This window comes from Puntigrus tetrazona, chromosome 11 (genome assembly GCF_018831695.1).
Source record: "Puntigrus tetrazona isolate hp1 chromosome 11, ASM1883169v1, whole genome shotgun sequence".
Lineage (NCBI taxonomy): Eukaryota > Metazoa > Chordata > Actinopteri > Cypriniformes > Cyprinidae > Puntigrus > Puntigrus tetrazona.
In genome coordinates, this window is record NC_056709.1 from 18,983,843 (window position 1) to 19,006,207 (window position 22,365).

Here is a 22,365-nt window from a genome sequence, read left to right on the forward strand (position 1 = left end):
TAGTTCCTGAAGCGAAGCGATGAACTGTTGCTATGGTTACTCCTGAACTCCGACGTTGGCGCGAAAGCTCTCATAATGTAACTTTTGCGCTATCGCTGCATATGTAAAACGAACGAATGTCTTTAAGGCGTCCCAAACCTTAACCAAGGCGGTCAGACCCCGCCATAAAACCCCTCCTCGCCAAATCGCCGCCTGACTGCATCCGCAGGCTAATTTAATCTAAGGCAGACACGCAGAATGTGCACAATACGCGCCTGTTTAACTGTGAAGCGCGCCGTAGCGCGTCTCGGTGTGTGTCTTTAAGTAGTACGCTGCGGTAGGAGGAGTTGTAGCGGTTGTGACGCCGCCAGCGGAGCCGTGGTGCTGAGCTGAACAGCGCCTGTCCACCTGCAGTAGGGCGCAAGACCGACCGGGACAATATTCTCTCGCATCGCTCAGCGGAACCCTGCAAACCGACAGCACGTCTCACAGGAATTATCTCCACGTTTGCGAATAACAAACATCTGCCTCCTCTGCCGATGGCCAAAATGAAAACCGGCTGCGCGATTCTTGTGGCGTGTGCCTTAGTTGCGGGCACCTCTTTGGTAAGACTAAATGTTTTATTTACAAACACTCTGGAAGTAACACTACTTGAATTCAGGCGGAACGGCGCGCTCGCGTCCGCGCGTTTTATGCGCTTACTTGGCAAAAGAATCTAGTGGCGCATCGACTTTGCCTGTTTGGAAACGCGAAATTGCTTTCGTGGCACTTCTGTGACAGTCGATTTTCTTTGAAATAACATTCGAACAAGTAAATCAGTTTGCGCCGAACACCGGTCGTCTGTCAGGAAGCTGCAGTGGCTCGCGGCTGCACTTTTAACACACGTTGCAGAGGATGCGGCGATGCCCGTGGTGTGTCTGCGAGTAGTAATGGTGCTGCTCTGTCCTTAATGGAGGAATATGCGTATATGCAAATGAGCCGTGTTCCTATTGATATTCGTTTTGTGGAATATTCATTAATGGGAACGCCTGGAATGATTTAACTTGTTGGATGCTACAGAACCCGTTGCTTTGGTCGGTGGGATTACGAAACATTAACGTAGTAGTTAAAGACGCGCGTACGGCGGTAAATGAAATTTAGAAAGTGCTTGGGTTGTTGAGTAAATACAAGTTCTGGAAATAAGACATATTGCTGTCGGATGTGGCAGATATTGACATTCTCTTTGATGACTCATTCAGAATAAAATCTGTATCCAGTTGGGGGTGAAATGTAGCTATAGAGCCGTATTCACATGGTGGGCAGAGGCAACGCTGCTTTAGAAAGTAACCATCTCTCAGCCCTCTGACTAATGTGATCTGTAGGGATGCTTTGACACAGACCGTTCCTCTGTGGACGTATGAAAGAGCTTAGTGCGTCGGCTCTTTGTTGTCTTGATTTTTCAGGTTCATAGTTGTCTGTGTTTCCGAAAGGAAAAAATATAGGGAGAGAGAGAGAGAGAGAGAGAGAGAGAGAGAGAGAGAGAGAGAGACCCCTAAAGGCAACCTCTTGTTCGCTTCATGCACAGCCGAGGCCTGAGCTTGAACCCTGAATCGTTTTTTTTATTTTTTTATTTTTTGAAAAGCCCACCATATTGAGACCGGCATAACCTGAATATGACCCACCATCTAATTATGCTAAATCTCTGTGGTGAGCAGTATCCATTGACGCATACACATACACACGCTCACACACACACACACACACACACACTAGGTCACTATCCTAAAATAGATGCCACTGTAATGGGCACAATTTCTCTACTGATTTACATGGCAGAACTCCAGCACAGCCTTCTTTACTCCGAGTTTCCTGTCTTCCCTCGCATCCCCCTTTTCTCCCTCGTTTTTTTTTTTAAACCATCAAACAGGCTCTTTAGCTCTTGTTAAATTTTTAGAGAAGCTCTTGATGTCTTCGCTCGTGTAAATTTCTTTAAAACCACCATTAGGGCATAAGAATGCAGGCCTCTGAATGCGAATTAAGAGAATCACAGATTTGCCGCTTTTGATTTAAAATGTGTTTACTGGCGTGGAACTGTTGAATATTCAAATACTCTGCTCGACTGTAGTAGATATTAGTAACCGGGAGTATGTGCACAGCCGAGGTTTTTTTAAGCAGGTTGCAGAGGATGCTTGGAAAGATTGTGATATATTACTTTGTTAGAGCTTTGTACAGTTATATTTTGTAAACGCTCAAAGAATGTAATTACGATCACAAAACAACCAAGCTTGATGATTAATCCAGCATTTCATTAAAAAAATTGATTTAATTAAACTTTATTCTACTGCAATCAATTTCTGATATAGATTGATTACAGTGATTATAATATCATTTATTAAAACAGACCTATTCATAATTTTATTATTAAAGATTAATTAACTCAGGTAAAATGGAACACAGGTTTATTGTCAGTGCAGTTACCGAAGTGTGATTTTTAAATGTTTAAATAGTTTAATAATAATTCAAATGACTAATTTGACGGTTCATCTCAAGCCTTCATTCAGAATCGTTTTAAGGAATTAAAGAAAAAAAAACCATTTTATACATTTTGATGATATTCAGAACGTAATGTGTTTTATCCTGTATATTTTATTTCATTTTATTAATTACTGATATCGACAGGCTAAAGTCATTATAATACAATTAATAATAATAATAATATTATTAATAAAGCTAAATTATAGCCAGTTAAAATGATGGTTGCTTTAGTGGAAGTTACATAAAACAAAAAAAACTAACAAACCCTGATAGTACAAGGACTGCATCCCTGCTCTGTGAGTTTGCCTCCTGAAGGTATTTATATCGGTTTCGATAACCTTGAATAAGAACCACAACCCTGTGGTCACAAATCAATTTGCCTAACCACTTCCCCTCTCCTGTGTCTTCATAGCCAATAATGTCTGTCTTTCCCAGGGGAGTCACGGAAACGCTCAGACCATCGCTCCATGCAGACCAGGTTTCTCCCAGAGTTTCTACACCGTATTTGTCCCCAGGGGTGTGCTGCAAGGCCTGAACATTCACAAAGGTAAGAGCTTGCAGTGCATTGCACGATTCGGCGCTGGTTTAAATGTGTGTGTGTATATGTGTGTGTGTGAGTTAATCTCAGTGGAGCTTTAGCAACAGGTTTGTGGGTGAATATAAATGCTCATGCATCACTTTCTCTCCATCCTTCTCTGTGTGTAGGCTAAATGCAATATGTTAAAAATAATTCTAGCTTCATTACTGCATATTTACGGAGAATAATTCCTAAGCAATAAAAGGTTGTTGTTGAATATTCTTTGGTGCTTTCAAGCATGTAGTAATTTACACTAGTTGTGCTTACTGTATGATTCCTCAAAAGGTGTTAACAGTGATCCAAAACCAGTTTCATCCGGCTTCGAAATAAGCACAGTGCGGAATAACAAGCACAGATAAACGGTTTAGAAAGGAAGAGCGGCGATGCAGATATGCCAGCGTGCTGAATGTTGATAGTACACACAGGACCAGTAATGCAATTAGAACACGTTTAAAACACACAATGCCTTTCAAATGCAATTTTCAAGGTCTGCGAAACGTCAGGTGATGCTTTTAAAGAAACACATCCACGCTGTGCCAGAAACTACGCTTCTTTCTTGGTGGGTGTCGAAAGTGTATAGACGTTCCTAATCATCGAGAGCTACAGTTGGCACACGTCTACATTAATCAAACGCACAAAGCCACTGTCTCCTCCTGATCATAATCGATATGCATATTATTCTGCTATAGTTTTCGACTCTTTCGACAAATCCTCGCTGGATGATTAAAAACATAAATAAATAAAAAACGGAAAGAAACCCATAATCTGAATTTAATGGATAGTTCAGTGGCCCGGCTGGCTACAGAAGCCTCATTTAAATCTTCTGTTCGGCTCCCGCTGGGTGTTTTTGCCGCTTTGAGCTTTAAGCTTTTGCTTTTTCTCCCCTCTCACCCCCACTCCCGCTCCCCCTCTGTCCTGCGTGTAATACAGTTCCTCTATTCTTTCCCACTTCTTTTCAGCAAGATTTCAGCCGTCCTTTTATTCTATCGCTTTTCATTGTCATTGTGCGTGTGTGTGTGTGTGTGTGTGTGTGTATGTGTGTGCGCGCATTATGCAGGGATATGCTTTATCTATGGAATTTGTTTTGCTGTTACGGTAGGAGAAAAGATGTCGGGGGGAAAATTGGACTTGCAGAAACAAATCATACAAGAAAATGGCACATTGATTCGATGAATTACCTGTTTTTTTTCCACCACATTCAAACTTTGATTGAGTATAACTGTTATCAGAGTAATCAATGGTCTTATTCACATAAACGTGGATGTGCAGAGGGAGATTTATTTGTTGTTCTCATTTTGGCTGCAACTTCTGCGGGAACACAAAATCGAATCTACGCAAGTAATTGCGCGATCCGTTTTTTTTTTATTTTTTTTTTATCGGTTATATTTTGTTCTAAATACTTTTAGAAATGCTGCTCGTTTACAGTACGTCTGAGATCTGTTTGTTTTGATTCCAGCCTGTGGAGGTGTTGAGGGAACATTGTCAGTCATTGACATGTCAGATGTGCTTGTTACACAGCAAGTCGGTGGAGTGTTGGCGTGCGTGTCCAAGTGCTTGCGCATGAGTCAATCATTTTGTTTACTTGCGGATTTAGATATGAGCATTTTGCTGGGATTGACTCTCCGGCTTGTGCCCACAATATCCACCAGCCACCTTTCCTTCAATATCCAATAGTGCACTCTTCATTTTAAAAACATGCTTACCCCAGCACAACTTGGCACTCGGGTGTATATCGTCAGGCTGCAGTATGAGCCCTTATAGAGAGTGATTAATGTACAGTCACCGGCCTGGGGGAAGGGTGATGTGTTCAGAGGAACCGTAGTAATCGGGGAGTGGGGTCGCCTCACAGGGACATTAATGATAACAGCCTTGTGTAACCCAGAACCGTCAAAGGGGAGAGTAATGGGTGAGCTCGTGCACTCGGTGGGGCCAGCGAGCATCAAGTCGAGAAAATCCAGCGTCAATTTAGCCGTGATTGTAAACATTGGCCTGACACCTCGAGAATGCTAATGCCGAGGCGGGAATTCTCAGGAGCGCCGTGTGGTCTGAGAGTTGAACTCGGCCAAGGAATCGAGAGTAGAAAGTTCCGCTTGAGTTGCCTCCATAACTGTTTAATATGGCTGCGGCGCACTGGGGTGAGAGTGAGCGATTCATCTCAGTTCTCTAGGTACTGCTTAGCATTGGTCTCTAAAGGCTGGCCATCCAAACAGAATCAGATATGACTACTCTTTCATGGCCAGAGCAGTCGGGGTGTCTGCCAGCTGTCCGCTGGTCTCGCAGCTGCTTGCGATGCAATTTGCTGATTCCGTTTAATTACACCGCTAGCTTGTTGTGTTCATATTCTATTCATTTACGAAGGTGTTTGTTCGTGCCGGGCTTTTAATTATAGCAAAGTTTGGGTATGATGACAGCAGCGGTGCATTTATACCTATTATGCTCTAATCCCCGTGATCGCTTTTATTGTACTTCTATGGATAACGAGCCTATTAAAGACACGGCCCTCGAATGAAGTCGACCGGAGTGGTTATAATTCAACCATCCAACGTTTCTAATATCTTTACACAGTAAAAACAGACAGCGTGAGTCCCTTCAGGCTCTCTGCCTCGCTAGACGTGATTCATCTTCACTCAGCATGTGAAAAGATTCATCATTTATGCTGACAAAATATAAATGCCAGGGTTGTCACATATTCAGCTGGCCTCAGGAGCATATGAAAGGCACCCGCATGGCCACAGTAAATAGGTATGGTAAGCATTTGTGTTTTACATGATTGGATTCCGGATTCTAAATGGGAAGTTTCGAACCGCGTGTAACATTGACTGATGATGCGATCATTTAGCGTGGCTCGTTATTGCGGTAGGCAGTCTGGCTCAGGAGAAAATGATATTTTATGAAGTTTTATTGTGTTACGTCATGTCTTCCGGCGTTTATGCAAACGTTTATAGACGTATAAACTCATGCATAAACGACCCGTCTTGCTGTGTTGACATGTCCGAGCATTTGAGACCACTCTTGAAAAACTTAAAGGAATCAAAGGAGCATTATATGCAGTCTGTAAAAGCTAGAAATATGCAAGGTTTGTGCAGTTTTGATTGCGTGTGTAAATGTCAGAGGTCATGAATCAGTAGACATGCTGCTGTCATGGTAACGCTTTACAATAAGGTTCCATTTGTTAACCTGAACTTACAGCAAGAAATTTGTAAATGCATTTATACGCCATTTAAATAAAAAGTTATCCGTATATATTATTTAATGAACACAAGCTAACAAGAGCCATTGTATCTGTATTTATTATTTAACTAAAATGAACTTACTGTTAGGTAACAAGCTAACATGAACAAACTGTTCAAGGGTCGATACATACTGTAACTAGGGCTGTCGCAGTAACCGCAATATCGCAATACCGCGCTATTGACGAGCAAAACCGCAAAGGAATGCAACAACCCCAGCAACCGCTCTATTTGCATTTTCTTTTTAGTAAGGTTTTTCACTTCTTGTTTTACACTTGCTCCATTTGTAGGCTACTGAATATCAGCAATGAAAACACGTGTACCATGTTGATTTGTACAAAGGTTCAGTAGATTTTCACTTAACAAGCCTAAACAGACAGTGAATGAGAGAGACTCAGAGGATCGCACAGGTGAAATATCAACAGAAGTAGCTGTCCAGTCAGATTCGAGGATCAGAATCTATTTAACCGGGAGGCTTGAGACTGTCCTATTAACTGCAATGTAAATAACACTGTCAAGGTCATAGTCAAAAAAATTCATCTGCCGTAAGTGGTTCAATCTGAATGTTATGAATCAACGAGAATACTTTTTGTACTATAAAAATAATGACTTTATCGCTGATGTATCTCCTTCATATCACTGTAGCACCATTTTCAAGAGTATCTGTTGTATGCTGTTGTGTGTCAGCTGATATTTAACTGATTTAACAAAACAACAATCAATTACAAACTGTTTGTAATCTGAAATAATGCAAGCCTTTGTTTTAGTGGCCTAAGATTTTTTGACTTTTTGATATACACTACAGTTAATGTACAAGAATACTAGTACTTTAGAAAAAAATATTACAATTTAAAATAAATGTTTTGTGTAAGCTGTGCATTTTTTATTTATTATTTTGATAAATATTGCATTTATTAAAAAAATATATAGCATTTGTATTATCTTTATTTGATCAATTTATTGCAATTTATTGCAACTCAAGTATTCAAAAAAAGAAAAACATATAGTACAATATCTACATATAGTACAATCGGATCAGTATAGATTTACAAGAAGAAAGAATAAGACAACAGACAAAAAGCTTATGAGAGTCTATTGTCCATGAAGATGAATAGAGCATTTGAGCGTGGGCCTTTTTCAGAGCAGGACCCCACCTGGGAGAGATAAACCATGAAAACGGATATTCCACTGATTGCACATTGTAGTGTAAACCATCATCTTGGCCTAAGAGCAGGATCAGGCACTTTGAAGTCAAAGACAGAGAGATGGAGATGGGGGGAGGACAGGTACACTCTAGCTCACAAAAGAACAATCTGATTTGAGTTGCACTTACCCCTAAATGGTGGTCTGAAAGGATGCTGTCAGAAAGTGTTCAAGAGAACATGAGCGATGAACTTCAGCGCATAACCCTTTAATATCCGACACAGTGCTGGTGGGAAATGGAAGTCAGTCGCCTTTGCCGTTAGTTCAGTGGCGGCCATTAATCATCTTAATTACTAGTGCTTATGCATAGTCAGAGTCATTTGACTTCTCTGGCAGATTTGTGGCATTTGCAGTGCCACAAAATATAGTGTCTGCTTGGACTTCTTAGATATTCTATGTATATACCACATTTTATCATCAATAAAATATAGTAAGACCCCACTTCAGACGTCCTTTCGCTTTAAAAAATATGCCTCTCCCACAAGGACATCCATTAAATCCAAACGCACAGACATCTTAGGGCAGTTTTACAATAAAACCAGAACTAGGACTCCACCTGTGAGATGGAGACGCTTGGCGCTTGGACTCCCGGGCTCTCTCTCTGCTTTCCAGTCGTGTCTTAAAGTTTACCTCATTATCTAGCAAACACATTGCTCTCCATACTTACAGCGTGCTGTGGAACCTCTCATGGATACAGACATTCACAAAAGCTCATTAGGATGGTTCTGCTTGAGCCCTGTGTGTAGCTTTGGAGTCACAAACACAGCAGGGTTAAGAGTTTATTATCAAACGAAACATTTCGACTGAATTCTGATCGAATGAGCCCGATTATTTTCAGTTTAAGAGCGAAATTAGTAATAATGAGAAGAAAACATATTATTTCTTATTATTAATGCATTTATTATATTAACTGGGCAAATATGAATAGTTGTTTTTAATGATTTTATAATTGAAAATTCTTTTTTCAATATCCTAACAGTTTTTTTTTTATCATACTGTTTACATCTCATGGTCACATATTTTGAAATGACAGCATTGATGTACAGCATTTGATTTCCTAATAAACAGCATGATCAAATAAAAAAATGTTCTACCGGTATTATAACGCCCAAGGATGTTTACATTTTACACAGTTGAAGATAACATGATTTGTGATGTTTTGCGCAATAATAGCATATAATGCAAGAAAAGATTACATTTTTTTTCATTATATGCAGAAACCACTAAGGTCTGCTACTCAGCTCAAGTGGACCAAGCATTCAGAAGTGTACCATATGCATAGACTTGGTTTTTACATGCGTAATTTATTCTTCTGACGCTTTTCCATCTAGTTTTCCACACTGTACACAATAGGCCTGTAACAGTTTATATTAAAGGGAGAAATCTTGACTTCCTTGGATCTTTATTTTTTCTTTCTCGTGCTCTCTTTCTACCTGGCATTTCTTAATTAAGTTTTCTTATGAATCCATAGTTCACCGTCTATTTGAATATAAAAGATTTTCATTTTAAAGGCAGACGTTTCACTGCTAGCTGCATGTATACTATTAACCAGCAAGGCATGTCTCATTTGCATTGGCCCCCGTCTCTTAGAGTTATGTTCTGATCTAACATATTCAAATGCTTTGGTGCTTAAGGTCGTTAACCTGAGATTGAGGTGGCAGAAGTGGGCTGCGATTCTGCTGGAAGGCCTTGAGCACGCTGCTTTTGAAAGAAAAATGATGTTGATTCATTCATTATTACCAATATTGAAGTGAATACTTCTTTTTTTAATGGAAATTTCAGTTCGTTATATATCAGGGTGAAAAATATGACGCATATGCAAGGACACTTTAATCCAAAAGCTGAACTGAACACGTTTGACTCAAAGGAACGATTTACTCTCAGACAGGGCATTGGTACTTCTCTCATGAGCATGCCAAGGACAGCTAGGGCAGAGGTCATGTCATACGGACTATTTTTAGGGTGCTTTCGTGTCATTTTGTGTCTTGAAAGCTTTTGACTTAGAAGTTTAGCTGAAGCTTTTTGTGTGTCATTTTGTAGATAAAAACAATCCGTAAGTTTTTTTTTTTTTTTTTTTATATCTTTTGTATTCCACAAAGTAAATTAGATTGAAAATGGCTGCTCTTTTCCATATCCATATAATAAAAAGTAAAGTAAAACGTACTAAAAATATCCCAAAAGTAGTATAAAAATACCCCAAACTGTGGTTTGTGCACCTAAAGTCATATGCAGTGATATTTTAGCATTTTTTTTATACCGCTACTGGTATTCATATTTATCATTTTGAAATATTTCATTTTAGATATATACACATTTTTTGTGATTTGTAATTTTTAGTATTTGTGAATTTTTTTTTTTTTTTTTTTTTTTGAACTTAAACTTTATCTTACTTATTTTATTGCTAAGGAAAAATTTCATATTTTCAACTTTAATATTATCATGTAATATTTATATTTTATTTTATTTCCGATTAATTTCAATTAACTCAACTAATCTTTCATTTTAGGTTACCCTAAAAAAAAGAAGAAAAGACCATACACGTTTTAATCGAAAAGAGGGTGAATAAACAACATGAATTTCCTTGTGTTTGGGTGTGCTGGTATTTTAAGAGTATTTTTCTTATGGTGTATATGTATAAAAAACATGTTTATACACAGCAGGAATGTTAAACTAAACTCTCTCACTTTTTATATATACATACATATGCATATGTGTTCTCAGCGGGCCATTACGAGTTTCATGACTCTGACCTAGCGGTGTCTTTAATTCCTCATTGTGCCCTTAGGTTCTGTTTTAATTACTTCTTCCTTTGACATGGTGGGTTTATTTTAAGGAGCAAATACTAAAGCGCCACCGGGAAAGCGAACATGATTCAGCCCAGAGAGTCTCGAGGTTTGGCACCAATCTAAACCGAACTGAAGAAGGTAATAGGAAAGAGGTGAGGTGTAGAGCCTTTTTCCGCTGTTGGAGATCGCAGAAGGGCTGGGGGGGAAGAAGAGGGGAGCATGTGAAGAAAGAGGTGAGAAATGCTAATTGTATTCATAAGATGCAGCCTTAGTTTATCCTTATCTATGCGCCTCTCTCTCTTTCTTTTTGAGGCTTGCAGACAGCTTTACTTCAAGTCCTCAGGCTGTCTTAAAGAGATTCTGTTGAGAGGGCTGTGGTCAGGGACTGTCGGACATGCATTTAGTCTGTTTGCTTATATAAATGCAGAACTCACAAGGAGAGATAAATGCACACGGACAAACAGAAAAGGTGTTGCTGAGAATATTTGGCTGACGTCTTGAATTTGAATCGCAGACACGGGCGCACAGCCTCTTCTCCAGCCTGACAGTTTGTCATTTGATTGTGTCTTTGGGGTTACATTCAATGTTTGCAGCGTTTTGACTTGATTGACAAGGGCCACAGGAAGTGGAAGCATCCCTCCATTCAGTGAGTGATTATCTTAAATGGAGAAATTAAAGGATTACAAACTGGCCCAGTAATCCAGCTGTCAATCTCTTGAGTCATTAAGGAGTTGGAAGAGAGAGGGACAGAGAACGAAGAGAGAACATTTAGGTGTTTGGAAGAGAGGATTAATCCTTTGGTATATCTCTCGGCTCCGTTTTCCTAATCTTTATGAAACCTTGTATCATTGTAGATGATATCACAAATATGATGTTTTGTTGAAAGAGACAGTTCATCGAGAAATTAAAGACTGTCATTATTTTGGACTTTCTTTTGGTGACTTTTTAATGTCTCGGCTGCAAAATGGCTATAACAAGGCTACTGGTGCTGATATATAGCTTTTACATTTTTTCATACAAGTTATTCAGCTTAAATTTATTGCTAGCTCTGTTCTAGAGCCAGATTTACTAATAGCTAGTGCCAGCGCAAATCGTTTCTTTGCGTTAAAATAGTACTATCAGGATTTACTGAAGATTTACAGTGAAGAATTAGCATTAAAGAGACACGGCTAATTTTACATTTGACCTTATTGAATATGCACTTGAAGGAGTTTCCCTTTCAGATGTAAAATTTATGAGGAGGAGAGTATTAAAGGGTTAGTTCATCCCAAAAATGAAAATTCTGTCATTAATTACTCATGTCGTTCCAAAGCCGTAAGACAGAAAACATAACTCACAAAAAAGTATTCTCATAGCGTGGTAAAACTCAAGTTGAGCCGCTGATGTCACACGGACAGTTCTTCAGTTGTGTTGCTGTCTATGGAGGGTTACATAGCTTTCAGATTTCTTCAAAAATATCTTAATTTGTGTACTGAAGACGAACTAAGGTTTTAGGGGTTTGGAAGGACATGAGGGTTTATTAATTGTGTTTAAACCCTATTATTCTCTTTTTTTTATCTTGTATGTTAGTTTTATACTCTGTAAAGCACAGTGCTGTTGTGTTCATTTGTGCTAAATAAAAATGAGGGTGAGTAATTAATGACAAATTTTCATTTCGGAGTGAACTCGTGCAACTTTATTTATTCAGTCAAATTACTGGTATTTGTACTATTATTTAACATCCCCAAAAAAGCAGGTGGTAATTTGCGCTGCTCTTAGTAGATCGTGCTGATCGCTGTGGAAATTATCTAGCAGAGACTGTTTTTTTTAATATTTGTATCCTCTTATATGCGCCTTTATGGAATTGCGCTCTAATACTAATTGTTTAAGTTCTGAAGTTAGTTTTTCATCTAATATCAATATTTTATTTCAGCTTCATTTAAATTAATACAAACTACTCTTAATCGTTAGTTTTGTTTAACCACAAAATTATTCACTGAATCTCACAGTCTCCATCTATATGATGCTTAGCTATAAACAAATTTCGGGAGGAGCACGCACTGATAATTAACGCGGCTGGATTCTCACGCCAAACACGCTTACTTTTACCGTTACTATGATTAATTATATGTAAGTGCGAACTCGTGAAATGGTATTTAGAAGCATGAAAGAAGACTTTTGATCTTGATTCACATTTTTTATGCGTAGACAGAATGTCTACCTGTGTAATATAGTGTGTAATATAAGTCATGTGGGTTTGTCACTACATGAGGTTACATTCCTTGAACCATTCCTTGAAGTTTTCTTTGAGGCACACTTTTCGAAAAGTTCTGTAAAATTATGAAATAAGCTTTTCAGGCCAGTGAAATGGCAGATTAATAAATCAGACTATGAGGAGGAGAACAATATTAATAGAAATATTGTGGACTTCATAATATAAATCTCAAGTATTTGACTATGGGTTTTTTCAAAGCCATTGTCTACGCTGACAGTCTGGAACAGACTGAACTATACATATCTGCATCCGTCCTTTCATTGATTTCTTTTGTTATTAAGTCTTTTATATTGTCCATAACAGGGAGGCATCTCCTGTAAATTATGAATATCAGCTCGAACTTGTAGACGCTTCTAGAATCCTGGAGTTGCTTTGGGGACTGGAGTAAGGCGAGGAAAAATCAATATAAATTCCACTGTGCTGCCAGTTCAACATGGTCACTCACTTACAGCATTGATCGGCTCTTCTAAAGAATCTTTCTAGTTTTATTTATACGTTCATACATGCATTGGTACAAACACAAATCTATTTGAAAAGTAAAAATGCTGAAGGACAAGGAAACGCATGTCGAGAGGAGGTGAAGCCAGGTGAGACCGGAAAAGCAGAAAAAGGGGGCCAAAAATCGAGGGTTTAAGGTCTGGGTCTTCCCAAATTCCCAGAGCTTGCTGAAGTTCCCTGGACGTTGGCCAGGAATGCAAATACGGTTATCAAAAAATATCTTCGGCAAGTGCTCGGACTCTAAATTGTCCTCTTCAGACTTTGTATAAATTTTCCACAGCTCTTCATGTTCACTGAACTGTTGTGGTCTGTAACTAAAAAGACGTATGGTGGCACAGGCTTCAGCACTTTTGCGCTGATAAAGAGCTTGGCCATTGGTGGGTAAAAATTATGTTTGCAAAAGGACTATTCAAATTTCATCCCTGGCTACCAGTGGCTTAATTTTGAATTCTGCAAGTGTGTACAATATTCATTATCACCAAATGCAGCAGTTTCATATGAAAAAAAGTAAACATTACCAGACCCTCGGCTGATATTTGGTTTATTTATTTATTCAAATCATGAATGCTGTTTACAACAGATAATTTGGAGGTGAGGTATGAGACCTGAATGTGAATGAAAAGTCCATAATGTCCAATGGCCATTGTGCTAGATGTGATAATTCACTAAATAGCACAAATAAACCCATTTCTGCCTCGCTCACTGAGTCAGTGCTGCACTTGCGCTTGTACAGTCTGGATTTTAAATTGCCCTGTAACATTTTGCTTTGCCTATTACGTGTAACGTGTAATTAAGCACTTCAAGTCTTTACCAAGAACTAACAAAAGAGCCATAAACACATTTCCAAATGGCTTTAATTTATCAGATGACTCTATTGATGAAAGGCAAATGAATGTTTGACTGTATTTAAGGTCGGGGTTGTCGGGGTTGGCTGATGTTCTTGTCACTGAGTTTTGATTCTGCAGGTATGCTTGACACTGCAATGGACTTTGGAGCTGTAAAAAAATAATTATCGCTATGGCCATGTACAGCAAGCGCATTATTATTGCAGCAGTGCTGTAAAGTACATTGTTAGCTCATGTTCACAAAATCTAGACATCACTTTTTGAATTCTGCACAATCCACTGGAATTTTCTTTAGTTCTTTTGATTATAGAGACAGGCTAGTAGATACAGAAATATGTTACTGGAATTTTTTGAGCTTCTGCCACATCATTAACATTAATAGCATCTTTAAATAATATACCTGTGGTTTTGGCTGTACTTGGTTGTACTTGTACTTTGGCTGCGGCATCCACCGCAGATGGCTTTACTCCTGGTTTGTGTACAGTATGTATGATTTTATGAGTTATGTTAAGGAAAATATTGGGTTTGATACAAGTTGAGCTTCGTAAGAATTAAAAAGGAAACATGAAACGTATAAAAACTTGATACTATACTGTTTAAAAGTTTGGGGTCAGTGCAGTTGTTTTAATTAAATTATTGCTTTACTCTGCAATGTATTAAATCGAGGAAGTTTGACAGAAAAAGATATTTCTACTGTTTTTCATGAAATAAATCTGAGAAAAAAAAAATTAAGCAGTTCAGCTCTTTTTCACATTATTAAAAACCAGAAATGTGTCTTGAGAACCAAATCAGCATATTATAATGATTTTTGAAGATCACGTGACACTGAAAACTGGACTGATGCCTTCTGAAAATATCTTTGACGGAAATAAATTACATTTTCAAATATATTTTAATAGAAAACATTCTATTAAATAAATAAACATTATTTAAACAAATTCAGCATTGGTGAGTTATTTTAAAAAACAAGTTACTGACTCAAATGGTTGTGTATAATCATTTTTAGTCAAAAACTTGTGTATTATTTACACCTAATAGAATAAAAGCAGTTTTAATCACACTGAAGTCATGTTAATTTGCATATTCTTTATAGATTACCAGCATTTAGATTTACTGTAAGACATCAACTTTTTTTTAGTAAATTACATTGTAATAATTACACCATAATTGTGTTAATTGGGCTTAATTTGTACTGTACCCAAAATATTTGACACCTGTTTAAAAAAGCCCCTCTAAAAGCTACTTCATAGGCACATATACAAACTCCACACAACACACAAAGATGCACAGATGTTCAGACACGTGTAAGCATAGACACATGCACACCCAAACATGAACCCAGATCCTAGCAACCGGTTAAACGGCCGCATTCTGTGATGTTATTTCAGAAGAAATGCCCATCACAGCTGTAGCAGCACCAATCTTCTATTGTATTGTCTCTCCAGTACTGGAAAATACCAGGATTTTCCCAGCCGACATCCACAGAGTTACAAAACTGAAGGTTCACTTTATTGCTTTGAAGCTACACGGCTTAGAAAATACACAAGCACACACACACAGTCAATGAATGGAAAAGTGCATCAGAAACACAAAACACGTGCAAACATCAATTCAAAGACACACTGTTGTTGCTGAGCTTAGAAGGTGATTTCATCTGAAAGTATAATGACATTGAAGGAAGCACCATCACTGGCGAGTTACACAGATCAAAAGGCTGCGAGTTACTTCCTGATCCTGTGGCCTATGGCTTTTTATATTTCTTCTGTTTCCTTTTTAGATCCAATTTACATATCCTTAACCAATCTCACACATCACTGTTTTTATATATATATGAAGAGGTATACGAGTATATACGATTTTTCTGTGATTTTTTTTTTTTCCTGCAGGTTACATCAATATGCCATTAGGTGTCCACAAATTATCAGTGAATCATTAATTATGTAATCAGTAGGAATGAAACGAGTGGCTATTTTATAAACAACGTCAGAAAAATGTAAAAGATTATGTAAAAAAAAAAAAAAAAAGGTGCGGCAGTCCAAATTGTATTAATTAAAATGGTGTTTTGGCCGTTACCAAGTCCTTCATCAGACTTCAAAAATGCTGATTCATTTAGTAAAGAAAACAAGTGAGCGAGTCATTGAATCATTAAAACATCTCATTACAATTTTAGTATGTTTCTCTGAGACATATTCTCGCAACATAATTGGAAATATTGTGTCAAAATTGGTAGTCAGTGTTAACTCTTTGTTTACTGAACTGCTTGTTTTAAATAAAAGCAGTATATCTGTATATCAGTGTTAACTCTTTGTTTACTGAACTGCTTGTTTTAAATAAAAGCAGTATATCTGTATATTTGTCATATAGTCTATTTGTTCTTCTAGATGTTTATTTTTGAGAAGACTGAGTTGATTGGACATCCAGTTTTGTTGCTACAGACTCTAAATATCACATTGGTGAAGCAGTAGCACCAATATACTGATGTTTGGAATCAGAACTAATTTGTGAATGAGGCACTCATTTAAGGCAGTTCTTCACAATAACAGCAGAGCGGCCAATGTTGGGTTGTGATTCAGTCTGTATCTTTCGAACAGCTTGTCTGGTGATTCACTTGATATACGAGAGTAATTGGATCTTACCGAATGCAGTGAACAAAACGAGTGCTCGATGAGCTGGATATTTACTTACAGGCAGTTGAAACTGAATCTGCAAATGCATCCTATGATTTGGTCAAGATGAAAAAGCTCTTTATTAAGTTCTACACGTGCATGTGCAGCTTGTACTTGTTCAACCCAAAAGAATATCGAAACACAAAGGCCAGTTTTACACAGCAAGTGCAAGTGTTCAATTAAAGTGACAGCACACTTTTGATGGACAAAATAAATATGATTTCAAACGAAAAGTGCTGAAATGAACAGAATAAGCAGGTGCAGGAACTGGAGTAGGTCAGAAAATAAAATGAAGAATCAAAAATATGTGTGGAAGATTTACTGATTTAAGCTTGTTTTTAATGATTCCGTTTAGGTCAAAGTGTGGTGTATTATAAATAGAAAAATATATATATATATATATATATATATATATATATATATATATATATATATATATATATATATATATATATATATATATATATATATTCATATATATATATATATATATATATATATATATATATATATATATATATATATGTATAGAATACAAATTTCTCTATATTGTTGTCAACTTTGATTATATAAAAACTTATATGAATGATTTTTCATTTGCAGAATTGTTTTCCAGGCGATAAATGATATAAAAACATCGATTTCTAGTCAGAATCCAACCAATTTCAACACGCTCAAGAATTTAACAGACAAACAGGTCCAGCACGCAACAATAATAAAGCGATATTGTTTGTAGTTTTAGCTAGTTATCGTTGTATATAAAATTTTTCAATATTTTTCGTTCTGATGGACTTCTTTAGCAATGTTTAAAAATTGATTAGATCAAAGCTGACTGTTTTTAATATTTAATTTTTTCCTATATTCTACGCAGCTTGTAGTGTGACTGTTTTTCAGTGGATTAACTGTCTCTTTGGAGTAGCTTGCCCAGCGTTGTTGACATCGGATCAAATGTAGCTTGGTTACCCACATTGCCATATTTCTTTACACCCCCTTGGCAGCAACGTAACATGCTTAACTATGCATAGACATGGATGTTGACTCAAGAATCATGAGCAAATCACCTATTTAAAGAGCACCATAGTGTGTGCCCTCGGGATTATGCAGCTGTCTTGTGTCTTTGTGTGAGAGAGAATAATTGTTTTTTCTCTAATTACGAACGTGAGATGTGGCTGCTGCTGGTGTGGTTGTTCGCAGCTGCCATCTTTTCATTCTTGTTGGCACCTTTCTGGATGAAAATGGGATTTTCTACCATCTGGATTTGTGGTTTATGTTGATGAAACAAAGTTGCTTGCGAGGAATTGAACATAGTTTGCTGTACAATTTCTCATTATATTACAGCGAAAAAATCTGTTATCATTTCCGTGAGCAATTTGTTTGAACTTTAAGGGTGAATTCACTAAACAAATGTGGTCTTTCAGAAAAAAACGAAACAAAAATAAAACCCACGTCACATGCACTAATCACTAGCAGTACAATTTAATCAGCCACTAAATGCACAAAAAAAGACTTGTTTCTATGTAAATAAGGCTTGTTAAAGACTATGCCTTGTTTGCAAAAACTCCGCAATTACTGTTGCGCTATTACCGCCTACAGAAAGCAGTCAGTAAACAGAATTTTATTAAATAAGGCTGTTTGTGTGCATTTTCTATTGATCATGGCAGCTGTTACCCATCAAATGATGGAAAACAGGGGTATAAAGGCGGATACGATATGCAGCGCATGCTTCAAAGCAACTTAACCCCGTGAAACCCGACATATAAAGTAATAAATAATAGTCTAAATAAAAAAGTTACATATAAAATATATACACTGTATATATATTAGGAATCCAATTTGTGGACCGATAAGACAAAGTAAAAATCAATTACATATTACAACTACATTTAAGCAAATAACAAAAGTTACTGTTACGCCAAGCATTTTCTGTTTTTTGTTTCATACTGCGTAAAGCAGTGGGGACCAGAAGATATTTGGTTATCCACATTTTTTTTATATATAAATGATGCAAAAGAATGCGTGAAAGATGGCAGAAGTTTTTTTTTTTTTGGATTAATTATTGATTTAAGATGTAAATCAGATGACAGAAGGCATGTAGAAGATTGTGTGCAACTGGATTATCCCCATTTTCAGCATCAAAATATGATACAGTAGACCATAGGGCTAATTGACAAACCGCTATTCGTAGATCTTCCGTATTTGTACGGTCTTCTACAGCATCAGTATCAGTGACCTTTGACCTTTGACTTTTGTTTACAAGCAAAGCCGCGAGCCAGCGCCCAGGTCCCAGGAGTTATTCGTGTGTCACCAACAGTAACCCTTGTCACAGTGATGTTGATGGCCCGAGGGGTCTCTGCCTCAGTGACAGCTGACAGAAGAGTGCAGAAAGAAGCTGGGCCCTGGGAGGCCACTCGTGCTTTTCAAACAGAAACAGGGACTACAGGTGTCAGAATCCATCTGTCCAACCTGATAACGAGTCCTAGGATCCACTCTATCCTATTTAGCTGTTTAGTGTGGATCCACAACATTTTAGGGGTGATTATTTAATTAAACACGTCCCATAATATTAGCAGTATTTAAAGGTATTTATAAATAGGCAGATTTATGGTACAGAAACCTTATTTTGCACATCAAATACATAAGATGCTATTAAAGCGTTGGTTTACCCAGATGCTCATGTTGTTTACCATAGCTGTCAAGTATTATTAGAGCTTTTTTGATAAGCAGTGTATTGTGAACTAAAAGTGCCCACAGTTGGGGACTGTGGTGGGGGGCAAGATTTGAATTTAATATAATGTGTCTTTTGATATTGTGATTACGGTGTCTTTTGGGGCAGCTCATGTTTGAACGCCTCCATGCCAAAACGTATTTAGATTGTATGAACATGCAACCAAGCGAAACACTGATTTGTTATTTATGAGCCTCATCTCAAGACCTAGTTTTGTTCTGTTTATTTGATTTATTGGTTCAGACAGTAGTCTAATAAAGTCTGAGGATTCTGTGTTAATGTTCCTGCTTGTTTGTTTGTTCGCACTGCCATGTAGTTTTGTTAATGATTGTTTTATTAGTATTTCTATTTTTCCGTGTAAATTATCTTTTACTTTAAATACCAAACAGTCATTAAGATTCAGACTCAGCCTTCTTATTATTATATTATATTATATGTTGAAAAGACTTTTTTAATGAGGGCGTTGATGAACTGTGATTATGAATTAAATTGATGAAAAGTGACATCCATTTATAATGTTACAATTGATTTCTGTTACAATAAAATGCTTTACTTTCTATTCATCAAAGAATCCTAAAAATTTCAGAACAGTTTTGAAAAAATCAAGTGACAGCTTTGCCATAACAGGAGTAAAGTACATAGTAAAGTATTAAATAAAATGGAAAACATTTATTTCCAATTTTTTCTCATATTCCACAATAATACAGTTTTTAACAAATACATGCAGTCTCGTTAGTCTGTCCTAACTGAACTCAAACATTTACCTGACAGATAATTCATTTTTTTCCGTTCATTTATTTTACACACTGTGACTCAAAGGGGTGTTTGGATACTCTGTCATGAGAGGCATGTCTGCCAAATGTCTCAGACCGTTTTATATGCACGACCCATCATACATTGAGAGACAAATTGACTGATGAATTCCTCTGGTTCATAGCGAAAGTGGTCTATTTAGTTGTAATTGAGTGATATGCAGGGGGAGATTATGTAAGTCAACCTTCACAGACCCCATTAGACAGCTTTACAATGGCATTTTTTGGCTATTTTCTGTTGAGACAGGAAGTTGGGGCAGGACCAGCCAAGTTGCTGCCTCTAAGATGAATGGCAGTGCTAACAGATAGCTGTCTCTAGGTATTATGGACCACTTGCTATTGCTAGTCAGAGATATATGGTAGTAGAGGGTGGCAGCAGTATATTTTGTCCAGGAAAGACTGTAAATTTTAAATGGGTAATCTGCTAAATGTTATTTTTGGCATTTTTAGGAGTACGCTAGTATATAGATGACCTTGAAGCTTAGAGATATTGTCTAAAAGTGTTGATGTCATGGGGTCTTGAGCCATTTTTAGTACGGTGCCGAAGATGATGAAGAATGAAGGGTGCCATTTTTTGCCTCTGGGTGACTGTCTCTTTGTCTGTCTGTTTTTCTGTTTATATTTACATCTACTTTTATCGACTGTCAAACCTTTGTGTCCGCTGTTGGAGTTTCTATTCAAGTACGTTACGTTACAAATGTGATAGACTTATAATTAAATGTTAAACACACAAAGCTACACAGTGTCCAAATGTCCACCCACGCCCAAGCAAGGGCCAAAGATGTGCTTGACATACAAAAATATCTGTAATTTCACAGACTGTACGTGATGAAGCTTAGTTTATTTAAATTACTTCATTAACTCTATGAGATTTCATTAGCTACTGCCACTGTGCTTTCGGCAATGTCGCGTTTGGTTCATTTGGTAAAATGTTCGGTCAACAAAAGGAACATCAGGGTTTAAATACACCCATTTCTTTAGAGACAATTACTCTGTGAAGTGCTTTTAGGGCTAATTCCGAGCACTCTTAATGTCTCTCTTAATGAGGAGATGTTTCTTTGCTAACATTTGGGATGGTTTTTAGTGTGTGTGCTGTAAAATATTTCAACTATAATTCCTAAAAACCAAAATCATCAGCTTATGAAGCAAATTCAAGTCACAAATGAGTCCTTTCGCCACTCCAAAGCATTGCTGCCAAAAGGTTTTCTGTACGGAGAAAATGGTTAGGAAAAACATGGAGGGGTTTTGAAGTGCAGAGTGAGGTGTGATGTTTTCGCTCTACAAGTCAAGGCCATGGCGGCCTGGCCTGACAGAGCCGTTTATCACACTGTCCTCTGGTGATGGATCTTAGATTGGTTCACTTGGCTTGTATTAGCTTCAAGGAGGCTAAAGGGGCTGTACTACACACACATACACCACTGTGGGAGAATATAGACTGGCACACTTGCAAAACTAAACATATGCTTAGCAAGGCCAAAAATAACATACTATTGCTAAAACTATTTGTTTACCCCCATTATTTCAGTCAATCGTCGTGGATATACTCTCCATATACTCCATAAAAAAAACCTCCAAAACAAAGCCAAAAAAAACACCGGAACATCATTTTGCTAACACTTTATTTTACGATTACACATATTAGTTGCTTATTAGAATGCATATTATTAGCCATGTATTAGTGCTAATTAAGCACCCATTAATGTTTTATTCTTTATGATACGTAGTTAAAAAATAATACTTAATAGTAAGTGTTACCTATTCTAAAGTGATACCATATATGCTTTATTTTGGAATTATTTATTTTTAATTTATAAAATGTCATTTTGTGTATATGTATATTTTGTTATTTGTGTAAACTATACCCATAAAATATGCACATGCACATTTTAAATAGATTAAAAAAGACTCACTATATGCACACGTGCCAACATTAACAAAGTCATGTGCAATTTTAAGCCAGTGGCTAAATCCTATTTAACGGTGAGTGCACAAACTGAATAGAACCAGTGTTTTGCCCAGTTAAAGCATTCAATCTGTCAGTGACCAGTTTGATAACTCTTTGTTCATGCTCATTTAGATCAGTGCTGGTCATTCTCGGTCTGGGACATGGACGGCTGGGTGACCAATCATATTAGAACTTCATGTTCTTATGTTTTTAGGGGCTAGCTATTTCAGGTTACAACTGTCCATGTGGAAAATAGCCATAGAAAAATAGCAAGGCCTTCAGGTGCTATTGCTGCTTAGACTGTGGAGGAAAAAATATGTCAAGTCTCTGG

General features: G+C 37.3%; 1 protein-coding gene across 1 annotated transcript in view; it reads left to right on the forward strand.

The window, feature by feature from the left end:
* The first annotated feature begins 248 nt into the window (after positions 1-248).
* The window catches only part of cdh4 (cadherin 4, type 1, R-cadherin (retinal)), a 181,585-nt gene continuing 159,468 nt past the window's right edge, over positions 249-22,365 (forward strand). The window contains 2 exon segments of the mRNA XM_043251330.1: positions 249-584; positions 2,929-3,040. Of these exon segments, the coding sequence (XP_043107265.1) occupies positions 519-584; positions 2,929-3,040 (178 nt within the window). The 5' untranslated portion in view covers positions 249-518.